This window comes from Lepidochelys kempii, unplaced genomic scaffold, assembly GCF_965140265.1.
Source record: "Lepidochelys kempii isolate rLepKem1 unplaced genomic scaffold, rLepKem1.hap2 scaffold_37, whole genome shotgun sequence".
Taxonomy (NCBI): Eukaryota; Metazoa; Chordata; order Testudines; family Cheloniidae; genus Lepidochelys; species Lepidochelys kempii.
Window position 1 is genome coordinate 678,817 of NW_027333638.1, and position 13,474 is coordinate 692,290.

At 49.5% G+C, this 13,474-nt stretch overlaps 2 protein-coding genes across 2 annotated transcripts in view; one reads left to right on the forward strand and one right to left on the reverse strand.

Annotated features, from left to right (window-relative positions):
* Window positions 1-13,474, reverse strand: part of LOC140904590 (uncharacterized) — a 565,656-nt gene that overhangs the window by 356,535 nt on the left and 195,647 nt on the right.
* Window positions 1,162-7,494, forward strand: LOC140904597 (uncharacterized). Its single transcript, XM_073327028.1, has 5 exons — window positions 1,162-1,203; window positions 2,233-2,359; window positions 5,469-5,582; window positions 5,993-6,541; window positions 6,794-7,494. Exons 1-5 carry the CDS (start codon window positions 1,162-1,164, stop codon window positions 7,492-7,494), a joined length of 1,533 nt encoding a protein of 510 aa, XP_073183129.1.

Genomic DNA, 13,474 nt, shown 5'->3' on the forward strand with positions numbered 1-13,474 from the left:
GGGAGATTGCAGCGAGAGCTGAAGGGGCATTGTGGTAGGGGGAGGCCTCTGGGTGGCTGGGAAGCGGGGGGCCCTAGTCAGGTTGGTGGATTCTGGAGGGTTTGGGGTTTCAGGGTGTAGTTCTGATGTGCCCAGCCCTAAGGCTATGGGTCCTGGAGGTGGGTATGGCTGCGGGCCTGTTGGCTGCAGACCAGTGGGGGTGGGGGTCTCTTGGGCAGGTGGGGCAGGGGATTAGATGCTGCCTGGTGCTGTGCCAGGGGCTCTGTCTGGGATTGCCCAGCAGGCTCCTGGGACCATTGCCATGCCCAGTGCACAGAGCTGTGGTGGGGCGGTCCCTGGCGCAGAGTGAGGGGTCCTCCTGTAAAGCGTCAGGGGGTCCTGCTGGGAGGAGGAGGGGGTCCCAGGCAAATGGGCTGGCAGATCCTGGTGGAGGGCAGGTGGGGGTCCTAGGCAGGCAATGGGGAAATCCCAGGCAGGCAGTGAAGGACTATAAAATGACTCTACACAAACAGCCCCCCACCCCATTTCTCCTGCCATTTGCAGGAGCAAATCCAGCCATCGGGGAGCAAACAACCCAGGAATGAGAGTTTCCTAGCAGACAGGCATGGAGAGGGCACAGGGAAAAGGAGATAGAGAGACTGACAGGGTCCGTGGGATAAAAGAGTTTTGAAAGAGATTTCCAGCTCTCTCATCTGCCCAGACAGATGTATTACTGCACTGTGGGGAGAATCACTTTCCTGTGGACAAGACGAGGATGAGAGAGAGGAAAACCCAGTTCCTGACTCCATGTCCCTCCTGCTGGGATGTGGCTGCCGTGGGGTCAGTGTCAGAGGGAATCCTCGAAAGGGGCTCCTTTGGTTCTGCTTTTTTCTGGGATTGCGTTCAGAGACTTTGTTTTGGGATGCGGGAGGGAGAAAGGAAGTTAAAAGTGTGTCTGTGGGCCTAGCCTGGCAGGAGGGGCCAGGTGTCTGCTGTAATCCAGAGATTGAGCATTTTCTGAGCACGGCAGAATCTCGGATCTCGCTCTGCAAGGAAAGAGCCTGGGGGAAGCGTGATGTGAATTGAACTAATGTCCGTTCCTAAACTTCTACAACAGCCCTTCTTGCCCGGCCAGGTTGCAGACCGACGCTCATGTTTCTTTCCGGTTCATCCCGTCCTCCCATGGGACCAGGGAGTGACATGGCTGCAGGGGAGCCAGCTCAGGTAGGGATTATTGTGGGGGGTTCTGATCTGTTCCTGCAGGAGGGAGAGGGACAGGAAATACACGGGAGAGGGGAAGGTTTGCACCGTCTGGTTTGGAGGTTGGAGTGGGGCAGGAAATGCACAGGGTGGAGAAAGGGAGGAGGCCAGGGGGTGGCAGACCTGCTGGGAGTTGTTTAATAAGTGGCCTAGATTCTAGGAAGAGACCCATGAGGTTCGGAGGTGGAAATGCTCCAATCTGGTGAACAGAAAATAACCTACCTAGATGGGGCTGGGAAAAAGGACCAGACTCCTAGTGCTGGAGCCTGACCCAACTAACCAGCGGGTGCCTTGAAATACGAAGGGGGAAGCCACCAGTCAGGCTTAGGGGAGATTCCCCTGCTTCATATCCAGCTCTAGGAGTGGCTAAGTCATTATGCAAGGTAACCTATTTCCCCTTGTTTTTTCCTGCCCCCCCCACCCCCCCAACGTTCTTGTTAAACCCTGGATTTGTGCTGGAAATGGGCCACCTTGATTATCATACACATTGTAAGGAGAGTGATCACTTTAGATAAGCTATTACCAGCAGGAGAGTGGGGTGGGAGGAGGTATTTTTTTCATGATTTGTGTGTATATAAAAAGCTCTTCTACACTTTCCACAGTTTGCATCGGATGAAGTGAGCTGTAGCTCACGAAAGCTTATGCTCAAATAAATTGGATAGTCTCTAAGGTGCCACAAGTCCTCCTTTTCTTTTCACAAGGAAGAGGGTGTTGGGCTTCCTACAAGAGATCTCTCCCTAGACCCTGCTCGGGGCAGCATCTCCGGTATCAGTCTGTGGCTAGTAGGTGTGTGATGGATCTGCTGGGAGAGAGGAGGGGTGTCTCTTCGCCCCCTCACCCTAGTGTTTCCTGGGTGCTCTGAGCGGGGTGGGGGTGGGACTCTGTTGGCTGCGGTCCACCCAGAGTTTCCGTTTGATTGTCTCCTCTCCCCCACGAATAGTGGGGCTGTGAGTGGGGCAGCAGGTCCTGAGTGTGGGGCTCTGGCTCTTTCAGGGGCCGGTGACCTTCGAGGAGGTAGCTGTGCATTTCACCAGGGAAGAGTGGGCTCTGCTGGACCCCGCTCAGAGAGCCCTCTACAGAGACGTCATGCAGGAGACCTATGAGAATGTGACCTCGCTGGGTAAGGATTCCTGTCCCCTCGGTTCTTGGAAGGGGAACGGAAGTGATGAGGTTCACGCCACCCCCACAATGCCACCTCTGCTCTGTCCTGTTCCAGCATCACCCCAGCATGCCAGTGACACACACACGACCAGCGACCCTCCCCTGCTGCTGAACGTTGTGGGAAGAGAGCACAGGAGCAGAATCGCACAGTGTCAAATATCTCCTGTTTGCACAAGTAAAACGGGGGGTTAGGTCCAGCATAACGAACAGAAGCTTCCTACCCCTGGCCTTCTCTCAAACCCTGAGCCTTCTCCACCCAGACCAGAATGTGCTTGGGGTGGAAGAAGCAGGCTGCTGGGGTCAGAGCGGCTGGTCCAGGGTTACTGATCACACAGACCTTGAATGCTGGCTGGGGGAATCCAGACAAGGGAGCTCCAGCAGCAGAGCATTGAAACTCAGCCAGGATTACAGATGACACAACTCCTCACTGCTCCGGATTGCCCCGTGCATGGGACAATGGCCTCGGTTGCTGGTGAAAATCCTTGAGACCTGGAGAGTTGCTCCCCCATCCGCATGTGCACTAGCCACAATCTACCTTCTCTGCAGACTTGGTTTTTTGAGTCCCTCATTCCTGAAGTCACATGACCCCGATTCTTATTTTTCACATTCTGCTTTTCTAGACTATTTAGAGTCTGTTGCTTCTGAATGATAGTTTCTAATTTCCCAGTGTTCTCCACACCCAGGGATTTTCCTACTCCCTCCCATTGCACTGGACTCACTAGGTTCCCTAGTATTTAAGAATGGCCACACTGGGACAGACCAAAGGTCCATCTAGCCCAGTGTCCTGTCTTCCGACAGTGACCAGCGCCGGGTGTCCCAGAGGGAATGAACAGAACAGGGAATCATGAAGTGATTCATCTCCTGTCACCCATTCACAGCTTATGACAAACAGAAGTTAGGGACACCATCCCTGCCCATCCTCGCTAATAACCATTCACGGACCTGTCCTCAATAGATTTCTCATGGTGTTTTTTGTTTTTTTTTTGTATCCCTATTATAATCTTGGCCTTCACAACGTCCTCTGGCAAGGAGTTCCCCAGGTTGACTGTGCGTTGTGTGAAGAAATACTTCCTTTTGTTTCTTATAAACCTGCTGTCTATTAATTTGATTGGGTGATTCCTACTCCTTGTGTTATGAGAAGGAGTAAATGACACGTCCTTATTTACTTTCTCCACGGCAGTTTTGATTTTATAGACCTCTCTCATATCCCCCCTTTGTCTCTTTTCCAAGCTGAATAGTCCCGGTCTTTTTAATCTTTCCCCGTACAGAAGAGTTTCATACCTGTAATCATTTGGGTTGCCCTTTTCTGAACCTTTTCCAATATATCTTTTTTTGAGATGGGGCAACCACATCTGCAGGCAGTATTCGAGATGTGGGTGTACCATGGGTTTATATAGAGGCGATACGATATTTTCTGTCTTCTTATCTATCCATTTCAGAATGATTCCCAACATTCTCTTTGCTTTTTGACTGCCGTGGCACACTGAGTTGATGTTTTCAGAGAACTGTGCCCAGTGACTCCAAGATCCCTCTGTTGAGTGGAAACAGCTCATTTAGAGCCCATCATTTTATATGTGTAGTTGGGATTATGTTTTCCAATGGGCTGCAATATGGTGCTATCCTGACACCTAGTTCTGCTGAGATCCTGCATTCAGTGAGATCCCTGCCCTTCCTGTTCCCGTTCTCATAAAACAAGAAGAGCATCCAAATGCGTGTTTACCTTCATTCCCTCAGCGGTCCTCATGGGAATCCCTGATCGGTTCCAAAGTGTATTAAAACCTTTCTTAAAGGGTTACCTCTTGGTGGTTATCAGGTCCTGTGAGTTTGTAGCCCAGAAAGACCCCCCTCAGTCAGCTCAAACTCAGCTGTTTATCCCCCAAAAGTCTGTCGTCTTCAGTCTCCTGAATGAGGGGAAATCCATCACTTCCCCTTTCTGCGTTGGGTAAAGCTTCAAAAGGTGGAGCTCTGCATAACCAGCCTTGAGATCTGGCATTCATCACCCTGTAGTGATACCAGCTTGCACAGGAAACCCATCCCGCAGCCCTTCCTGGTATCATGTGGCGCATCTCGGCATCATAGTCTGTGAAGAATTCATGCTTTCAAGGGCTGGCTTAGATATACAGATAACAGTCATAATTAGGGCAAGAGTTTGCAGGCAATGAAAACAGAGTAATTGACAAACGTGAGCAATATCTAATCCTTTAAAGCCTGAAAGTGCCTTGCGGGGAGGGGACAGGAGCCGGCTGTGTGGGGGCGGTGGGGCTCATATACTGGGCATTGAGAGCCTAGAACCAGCTGTGCGTTGGAGAGACGGGGCATGAACCAGCTGTGTACAGGGGAAATGAGCAGGGGAGAGGTGCTGTGGACACGGCCGCGAGCAGCTGTGAGTGCCGTCCTCTCTGCAGCATGATGAGAGAGCCTGGCGTCCCACTGCCGATCCCAGACTTGTATGAGGAGGGAAGAAATTGGCATCAAGTCTCAACCGCAGCCAGCCTGTGCCCTGGGGAGGAGACGGGTGTCTCCAGGGAGAAATCTGGGGGATTGTGACCCTGCATGCCCCACCCACCCTCTGATCAGCAATTCCGGATATTAACGGTGATTCCAGAAACAAAGAGTAATTTTGGAAAAAATGCAGTCCTAGCGACAATTTCTGGAAAACACTGGCCTTGGTTGTAACATTAAATCCGATAGTCTCAAGATCTAGGCCTGTGTTGATCAGATCTGCCACTCTGCCTTCACGGAGTTCACTCTGCTGGTGGGTTCTACCCCTTCCCCCATTCTGTGTCTGCCTTGTCTATTTAGATTGTAACTTCTTCAGGACACGGGCCATCAACGCTTCTCGGTTGGTACTGTGCCTAGCAAAATGAGGACCCACTGTTAGTTGGCCCTTAGGCACTAAGGTAATGAATATGATTTATAATAATCATCTCCTGGCACTTTGAGCCAAGGAAGCCGGCCTTGGGACGTTACTACTTAAAAGTGAGCTGGGCTTAAAAGCATGGAATATTCTTTGTGACAAGTATCCCACAAATTCCACTGACCTCCCTTGTTTTCTTTGCCTTGAGCAGGGTTTCCAGTTTCCAGAACTGATGTGATCTCGCAGCTGGAACGAGGGGAGGAGTCGTGCGTCCCAGACCTTCATGACTCTAAGAAAAAAGTGCTCCCGAGAGCTGCCTGCATAGGTGAGGCATTGGTTAAACCAACCCCAAAACTGTCAGTGAATACAGGAAACATTTGGGATGCCCTACAAAGACCTTGTGAGCTCTCCAAGTTCTGGATTGTTCCCTGCAGATGTAGAATCGTTAGGCAGAGGTCACTCATGGCTTCCCACCTATCCTGACTGACAACTGGCAGCAGGTCCCTCCCCAATCTCGCTGTCCCCTGAGATTTCTTCTGAGATACGGACCCAGAACTGATCCCTTCCTTTCTCTCCTCTGGGGAAGGTTGAAGGGAAAATCAGCTCCTGATAGGTTTGATCTGTCCTGTACACATTTTGGTTCCTTCATCCCTTTTCCCATTCTTCTCTCTGAGATTTGCTTTCTCTCTGGCGCAGGCAGAGACTTACGTCTGGATTCTCTCGGTCTCCTGTCAGGTGTTGGGATGGTGAGTGAAAACGAGGAGGAGCCCCAGCAGGAAGATGCTGAGCGAGTAGAAGCCCATGGGATGTTGTCAGGAAGGTCCAAAGGGAATGATTCTGGGAGCTGTGCACGCCCAGAAAAAACAAAAGCCTGTGAGAGTCAGCAGAGGCCAGAGGAAAACTTCGGTAGCCAGTCAGACCTTATTACACGTGAGAGAATGAACTTGGAAGGAACACGCTACACATGCCTCGAGTGTGGGAAAAGCTTCAAAGGGAGCTCAGACCTTGTCACACATCAGAGAATCCACACGGGTGAGAAACCTTACGCATGCTGTGTGTGTGGGAAATGCTTCAAGCGGAGCTCGCATCTCATTGCACATAAGAGAATCCACGTAGATGAGAAACCTTATGGCTGCCCTGAGTGTGGGAAACACTTCAAGCAGAGCTCACACCTTATTACACATCGGAAAATTCACACGGGTGAGAAACCTTATGGATGCCCTGAGTGTGGGAAACACTTCAAGCGGAGCTCACACCTTATTACACATTGGAAAATCCACACGGGTGAGAAACCTTACGGATGCCCTGAGTGTGGGAAACACTTCAAGCAGAGCTCACACCTTATTAGACATCGGAAAATCCACACGGGTGAGAAACCTTACGAATGCCCTGAGTGTGGGAAGCACTTCATTGACAGTTCATCCCTCCTCTCACATCAGCGAATCCACACAGGGGAGAGGCCCTACACATGCTCTAAGTGCGGGAAAAGCTTCAATCACAGCTCTACCCTAATCACACATCAGAGAACGCACACAGGAGAGACCCCCTACATGTGCTCTGAGTGCGGGAAAAGCTTTAATCGGAGCTCTGTACTGACCACACATAGAAGAATCCACACAGGTGAGAAGCCTTATGGATGCTCTGAGTGTGGGAAACGCTTCAGTCGGAGCTCATACCTTATCATACATCGGCGAATCCATACGGGTGAGAAACCTTATGGATGCCGTGAGTGTGGCAAACACTTCAATCAAAGCTCAGCCCTTACCACACATCAGAGAATCCACACTGGTGAGAGGCCCTACATATGCTCTGAGTGCGGGAAAAGCTTCAATCACAGTTCTACCCTAATCACACATCAGAGAACGCACACAGGAGAGACCCCCTACATGTGCTCTGAGTGCGGGAAAAGCTTTAATCGGAGCTCTGTACTGACCACACATAGAAGAATCCACACAGGTGAGAAGCCTTATGGATGCTCTGTGTGTGGGAAACGCTTCGATCGGAGCTCATACCTTATCATACATCGGCGAATCCATACGGGTGAGAAACCTTATGGATGCCGTGGGTGTGGCAAACACTTCAATCAAAGCTCAGCCCTTTTCACACATCAGCGAATCCACACAGGAGAGAGGCCCTACACGTGCTCTGAGTGTGGGAGAAGCTTCAATCAGCGCTCAACCCTTATTAGACATCAGAAAATCCACATCGGAGTGATCTCTAACAAATGCCTTGACTAGGGCTGGCCAAAGGTGTTTTTTTTTTAAGAAAAAAATCACATTTGCAAATTCCCACTTAGTGATCTGTGCCCCATCTTCACCGTGGTTACTCAGCTCCCCCAGATGAGTTGCCTGCTTCTGCTTTTTGCAGCTCACCCTTCTTTGGGGTCAGTCCTGTGATGTTTTCTATCAACTCCTTTCCTTTTGAGTCGAAGGAGCGTGTGTCCCTCCAGCCAGGAATGTTCATCAGCTCCAGGTGGGGGAGAGAGGTTTGTTCCCAACAAGCTACACTGAGGCAAAAACTACCCGTGCCATACATCCATTAGGACTGTACATGGCGTTGGCTGCTCAAGTTAGTGATCTTGGTATTAAAAGACAATTACAGTTGTCGTGCAGATGCAGCCGAGGTGCAGTGGTTGGCATTAGCTTTCCCCTTGACCTGACCTAAACTCCATCACTTTTCCTAGTCTAAACAAACCCTGAGCATCACAGTTATACTGTTCCCCCATTTAAAAACAATTGTTAGTCATCAAGTTCCCCCACCAGGAACATATTGTTTCATTCCCAGTTGTCACAGTTCATCAGAGCGCTGTTGCTTCAGGTCTTCCTGAAGGCAGATATTTTTACTCCCGTTTTCCTCCCTTAAAATATATTGAAGTATAACAAGGAGCAGGAATAGGGAAGGGATAGGGAAAAATGTCTTTTCCCCTCTGTAACAACAGAAGAACATAGGGTAAATCAGAGGGATTCTCCATCACCATCTCTATCCCCCTGTTCTTCAATTGGTAAGGTCAATATTTCCCGAAGGGGCTGGGAAGAGGATTCTCTAGTAAATGATTTGGAACTAAGCAAAAGACCCATTCATTTGCCTCCCAAAGCAGTTGTGGCCCATGCCCTGCAGGAGGTTGCTCCTGAAGATCTTCCCTTCCTAATCAGGTGCATGTTGCCTCTTATTTGGGAAATGCAATCCCTTCCTAGGTAGAGATGGGAAAAATGGAAGTGACATTTCTGTTCAGCTCACTCCTGGGAGATGCTGTAAATGTGTAGGAAATGACATCCATGAGGAATGTGATAGAGCTGCAGAAAGACACCCATTTTGAGTAGATACCTGACATTTGGTGTCTTAGAGGGATTCTAAGGCGCACCTGAATTTAGTCCCTTATTTAAATCTGTTGCACCAGATTAAAGAAACAAAAGGGCATATTTGGGGGAGTTCTACCTCACTATCGCTACTGGTATGTCGTGTGGTTGGTGAAGAATTCTACGCCAGAGCCGTGTAAAATTGCTACAACTAAGGTCAAAGATTTGACAAGAACTCAGGTAGAAATGAGAGGTTTCAGTGGTTGATTTTCACCCCAGAGATGGACGCTATGGTGACCTGTGGCCAAGGTAAACTGTTTTTAGAATTGCTCACACTTCTAAAGGATGCCATGATGAAACTGGGAACAACTGTCTTTTACCATTTGGATCCCAAGTTTCCTGAAGCACAGAGAGAAACAGCTGATTCCTTCAGAGCCATGCCATGCCTATGGGTCCCAAACTGGCTGCCTTGCTGGACAAGAAGCACTTCTGTGTTGGTTAAATGTTGGTAGCCAATGAGGGAATGTAACAGATTCCAAGTTCAGACTGCAGGATACATGAATGCTGAGTCCAGAGCCTGTGGTTTGGTCTCTTAGTTTTGCTCTTGAGTCTAATGCATGTGTCTCACTGTTCCGCCTCCTGCTACTCTGAAAGATTAGAAAGTGTGAAAGTAGAGCACAGGTGGCTTTTCTCATGATGCAGCCTTCCCCCGTAGTGTGAGACCCCTTCCACCCACACTTCTGGGAGAAGACCCAGGGAGAAATGAACCCTCAGAAATGGAAGGCTCCTAGGTTATGGGAGAATGTGATTTCACACAGAGCTCACTGGGTGAAAATGGGAATTAAGAGAAAACTGCCCTAAAGGTTTATAGTTTGTAATCTTTGAAGAAATTGTTACCAGCAACAAGGAAATTGCACATGAAGTTTATTAGTGTAAGGTAAGAGGCTGATTCTGTGATCACTTTCAGTGTTACAGCATAATTCAGGTTTTCTTCTAGCCCCCTCCTACAAAATAGCAAATGGTGGCTAATCCTGCAATAAAAACCTGACTCCAAAGGAATCAGGTTTGGGGGAAAATGTGAGAGAAATAGCATGTACGAGAATAGAGACCCAGTATAGACTGGAATGATTTCTGTTTCAAATGGAATTTATTTGGTAAATTTTAAAATAAATCTTCTGTTGGGAGGAAAACTACTTGAGAGAAGATGTGGAACCTTTTCCCCAGTGAGAGGGAAAGAGCCAGAGAGTTCCCCAGGGCTCTTGTTCGCAAAGCAAAGATGTCACATTAGGCAGGAGATGTCAAGATCTACAATGGTGATGGGCGAGTGATGGGAGCTTTTCTGGGTGGTTGTTGTTTGGTTGTTTTTTTTCATGTAATTTTTGTTTTGTTTTTGCAACTAGTTCTTTTTATAGCTGCTGAGCCCCCTTGTCCTTTTGAGCACAGCTCTTTAACCCTCAGGCCTGGCTCTGGAAACCTCAGAACCGGCTTTGCATTTTTTTTTTTCATGTTTGCTATCTTTGGAGTTCGCACATCCACACGACATGCGGTTCACAGCAACGGATACTTTGAGAAACCTGCTGGGTGAAGCAGGCCTTTTCCAAACTGACATTGGCCCAAATTCTGCCTCAATTCAGCTGGATTGGGACACGTCTGTGTCAAAGGAGTGGTTCACACCTGATTTGCCCAGAGACCTCAGAGGAGGGGTAGTTAGATATAGGATAAGTAGGAATTGACAACAATTAAGTTAAATATAAAGGTGAAAGACCCTCACCTTGCAGGTCAACAAGCCTGTTCTGTTCTTTCCCTCCAATGCATCTGGCACTGGTCGCTCTCAGGTAGCACACTGGGCTTGACGGACCATTGGTCTGACCCAGTCTATGACCTGTCGTGCGTTCTTATGGAAGTCCTCTGCGGGCTTGTCTACACGGGCAAGTTTCTGCACAGGAAAGCAGCTTTCTGCGGTGTAACTCCCGAGGTGCGCACTCAGATTTCGTGATGCATAATAGTAAGGGGCCATGACAGGGACACACTGCCGTGCGGGGTCAAAATGAAGGAGCTGTGACATGCCTACCACAAGGTGCAGGAGGCAAACTGCTGCTCCATATTGGGGGCTAACTAACCCCAGCATCACGGCAAGAATCTACCTAGCAGCTGGAGAAAAAATATGAATGAGAGTCAAAGACACCTCCACGTGGCCTGTCTCTTCCCCAATCTCAACACCTGGAAGATTGTCTGGAAGACTCAGAATTTGAACTGCAGAGATTGGTCTCAGGCTGAGAGGGAATTCAGTCTGTGTATTAAGAACTCAACATGGCCTGGAGCAAGCAGTGAGTGAGAAAAGCTGTTTGATCCAATTCTTGCTTAGTATATTCAAATTAGAGTTTAGACTGGGAGTCTGTTTTCATTTGTTATGTAACCACTTTTGACCTCTGTGACCAATACTTATACTCAGTTAAAATCTAACTTTCTGGAGTTAATAAACTTATTTTACTATTTTATACTTACTCCTGAGTTTGTCCAAAGTGCTTGGGAAAGTTGCTCACATGACAAAGGCTGGTGCATGTCCCCTTTATTTTTGATGAAGTGGCGAACTAATTAATGAGCTTACACTTTTCAAGAGAAGGACTGAGACGATCGCATTCTGACCTTTTACTGACACTTCTTTAATAACTAAAAAAAAAGAACAGGAGGACTTGTGGCACCTTAGAGGCTAACCGATTTATTTGAGCACTGTCCAGTTTTGGGCCCCACACTTCAAGAAGGATGTGGATAAATTGGAGAGAGTTCAGCAAAGGGCAACAAAAATGATTAGGGGACTGGAACACATGAGTTATGAGGAGAGGCTGAGGGAACTGGGATTGTTTAGTCTACGGAAGAGAAGAATGAAGGGGGATTTGATAGCTGCTTTTAACTACCTGAAAGGTGGATCCAAAGAGGATGGATCTAGACAATTCTCAGTGATAGCAGATGACAGGACAAGGAGGAATGGTCTCAAGTTGCAGTGGGGGAGATTTAGGTTGGATATTAGGAAAAACCTTTTCACTAAGAGGGTGGTGAAACACTGGAATGCATTACCTAGGGAAGTGGTGGAATCCCCTTTCTTAGAAGTTTCTAAGGACAGGCTTGACAAAGCCCTGGCTGGGATGATTTAGTTGGGGTTGGTCCTGCTTTGGGCAGGGGGTAGGACTAGATTCCTCCTGAGGACCCTTCCAACCCTGATCTTCTATGATTCGATGACCCTCCTCCAGGAGTGACAGAGCCTGGCATGTGCTGGAAGAAGCGGGGAGCTCTGGTGCCCACGGACCTGTCCTGGCAGCTTTCTCAGCAGCAAAGAAATCAATTCTCCCTGCCCCTGAGCAACCCACCCACAGCTAATGGCAGCATTGGTGGGGGGTCCCAAGCTTTGCACCAACGTCCACATTTCAGACCTTCCTCTCATGGCACTTTCCATGTGAATTAGGACAAGCAAGCTGGGGAAGCTCTATGGGGTAATAGAAACCAGGGCTGCAGGGAAGGTTTGAACTCACAACCCCAGCAATATTGCCCTTTGCACTAACCACTTGCACCCCTGCAGGGGCTCCTTGGACAGCGCTGGGAAGTCGGCCGTGATCCATCTCTGTGGTTCGCACCTTTGCCTGGCAATTGAAAGGCTGCCGGTTCAAACCTCACTCAAGCTGTGGCTTTCCAGCAATGAGACTCCAGTCCATTTTAACAGGAAGAAAATCTCCTCTATTCTGGTTTAGCCCCATTTGACTCCTTCTGCCCGTCTTCTTCCTCCCCCATCGGTCCCTTTCCTTCCCCATTGGGGCCATGCAGAGGGGAGCCCCAGTCAGTCTCTGGCACCGAGAGGCTGTATCCCATAAGGGGACGGAGGGGTCGCTGTAAAGCATTGATAATGGGTGGGGGAGGGGTGTGCGTGGTTAGGGGGAGAAAGTCTGGAGAACTAACAGTGGGGCCCAGAGAGATTCCCCCACAGACTGGGGAGAGGGAGATCCCCTGCTGCCCACCATCACCCAGCTCTGGGAAGAACAACTTGGGATTGCTTGGGGAACCCACCTTTAAAAACACAAGTGTTCCATGCTAGTTACATTTGAATAAGACCAAAGCCGCCTCAAACCCAGTGTCACAGTCACTGGGACGACTTTGTCCTGACATTTTACCAGCCGCAGCCACAAAGCGAGTCAAATTACGGCTCTCGTTCGGCGTCAAGACCCACAGACGAACCCAGAGGCTTTTCCTTCCTCAGGTTCTGCCGTCATTTCAGTGCTGGCCTGTTCCGAGATTCATCGTTGTGCAAAGCAGCGTCAGGCCCTGAAACTGGACGAGCCCAGAGCAGAGGCTGCCTTCATTTAACCCTCCAAAACCCAACCCGCCGAAACATGGATTAGCACCCATGCTCCTCCAGCCGCAGGGGAGGCGCCTCATCTGGGCCCCTGGTGCCCATGCTCCAGCAACGTAAGACCACGGGGGCCTGGCTCCACCCAAGTCCGGGGGCCGGTGTCTCCCCCAGCCCCACCTGCTGCCCCCGGGCAATTTAAAAGGGCCCGGAAACCCCCACCGCCATCACCGGCAGCACAAGGGGGCTAAGGCGGCTTCCTGCCCACCCTCGCTCCGTGTAACCCTTCTGCCCGTCAGAGTTGGCAGCAACAAGGACCGAGTTCAATATCTAGGGGATCCATTCCAATAACACAATGCAAACCGGCTCGAGCCCCCACCCAGTGACCTGGGACAAATATGTACCACCCCCGCTGGGCGCCTCCCAGAGGCAATCCTTCCCCTCTCGCAAGCACCTAGTCTGAGTGTAGCAAAAAGCCTTTTAATAACAGAGAGAAACAATGTGGCATTATGTTGGGGAAACACCACCAACAGGATTCATAACACAACCCACGAGCAAAAAAAACCCACCCCAAGCAAATTGGGG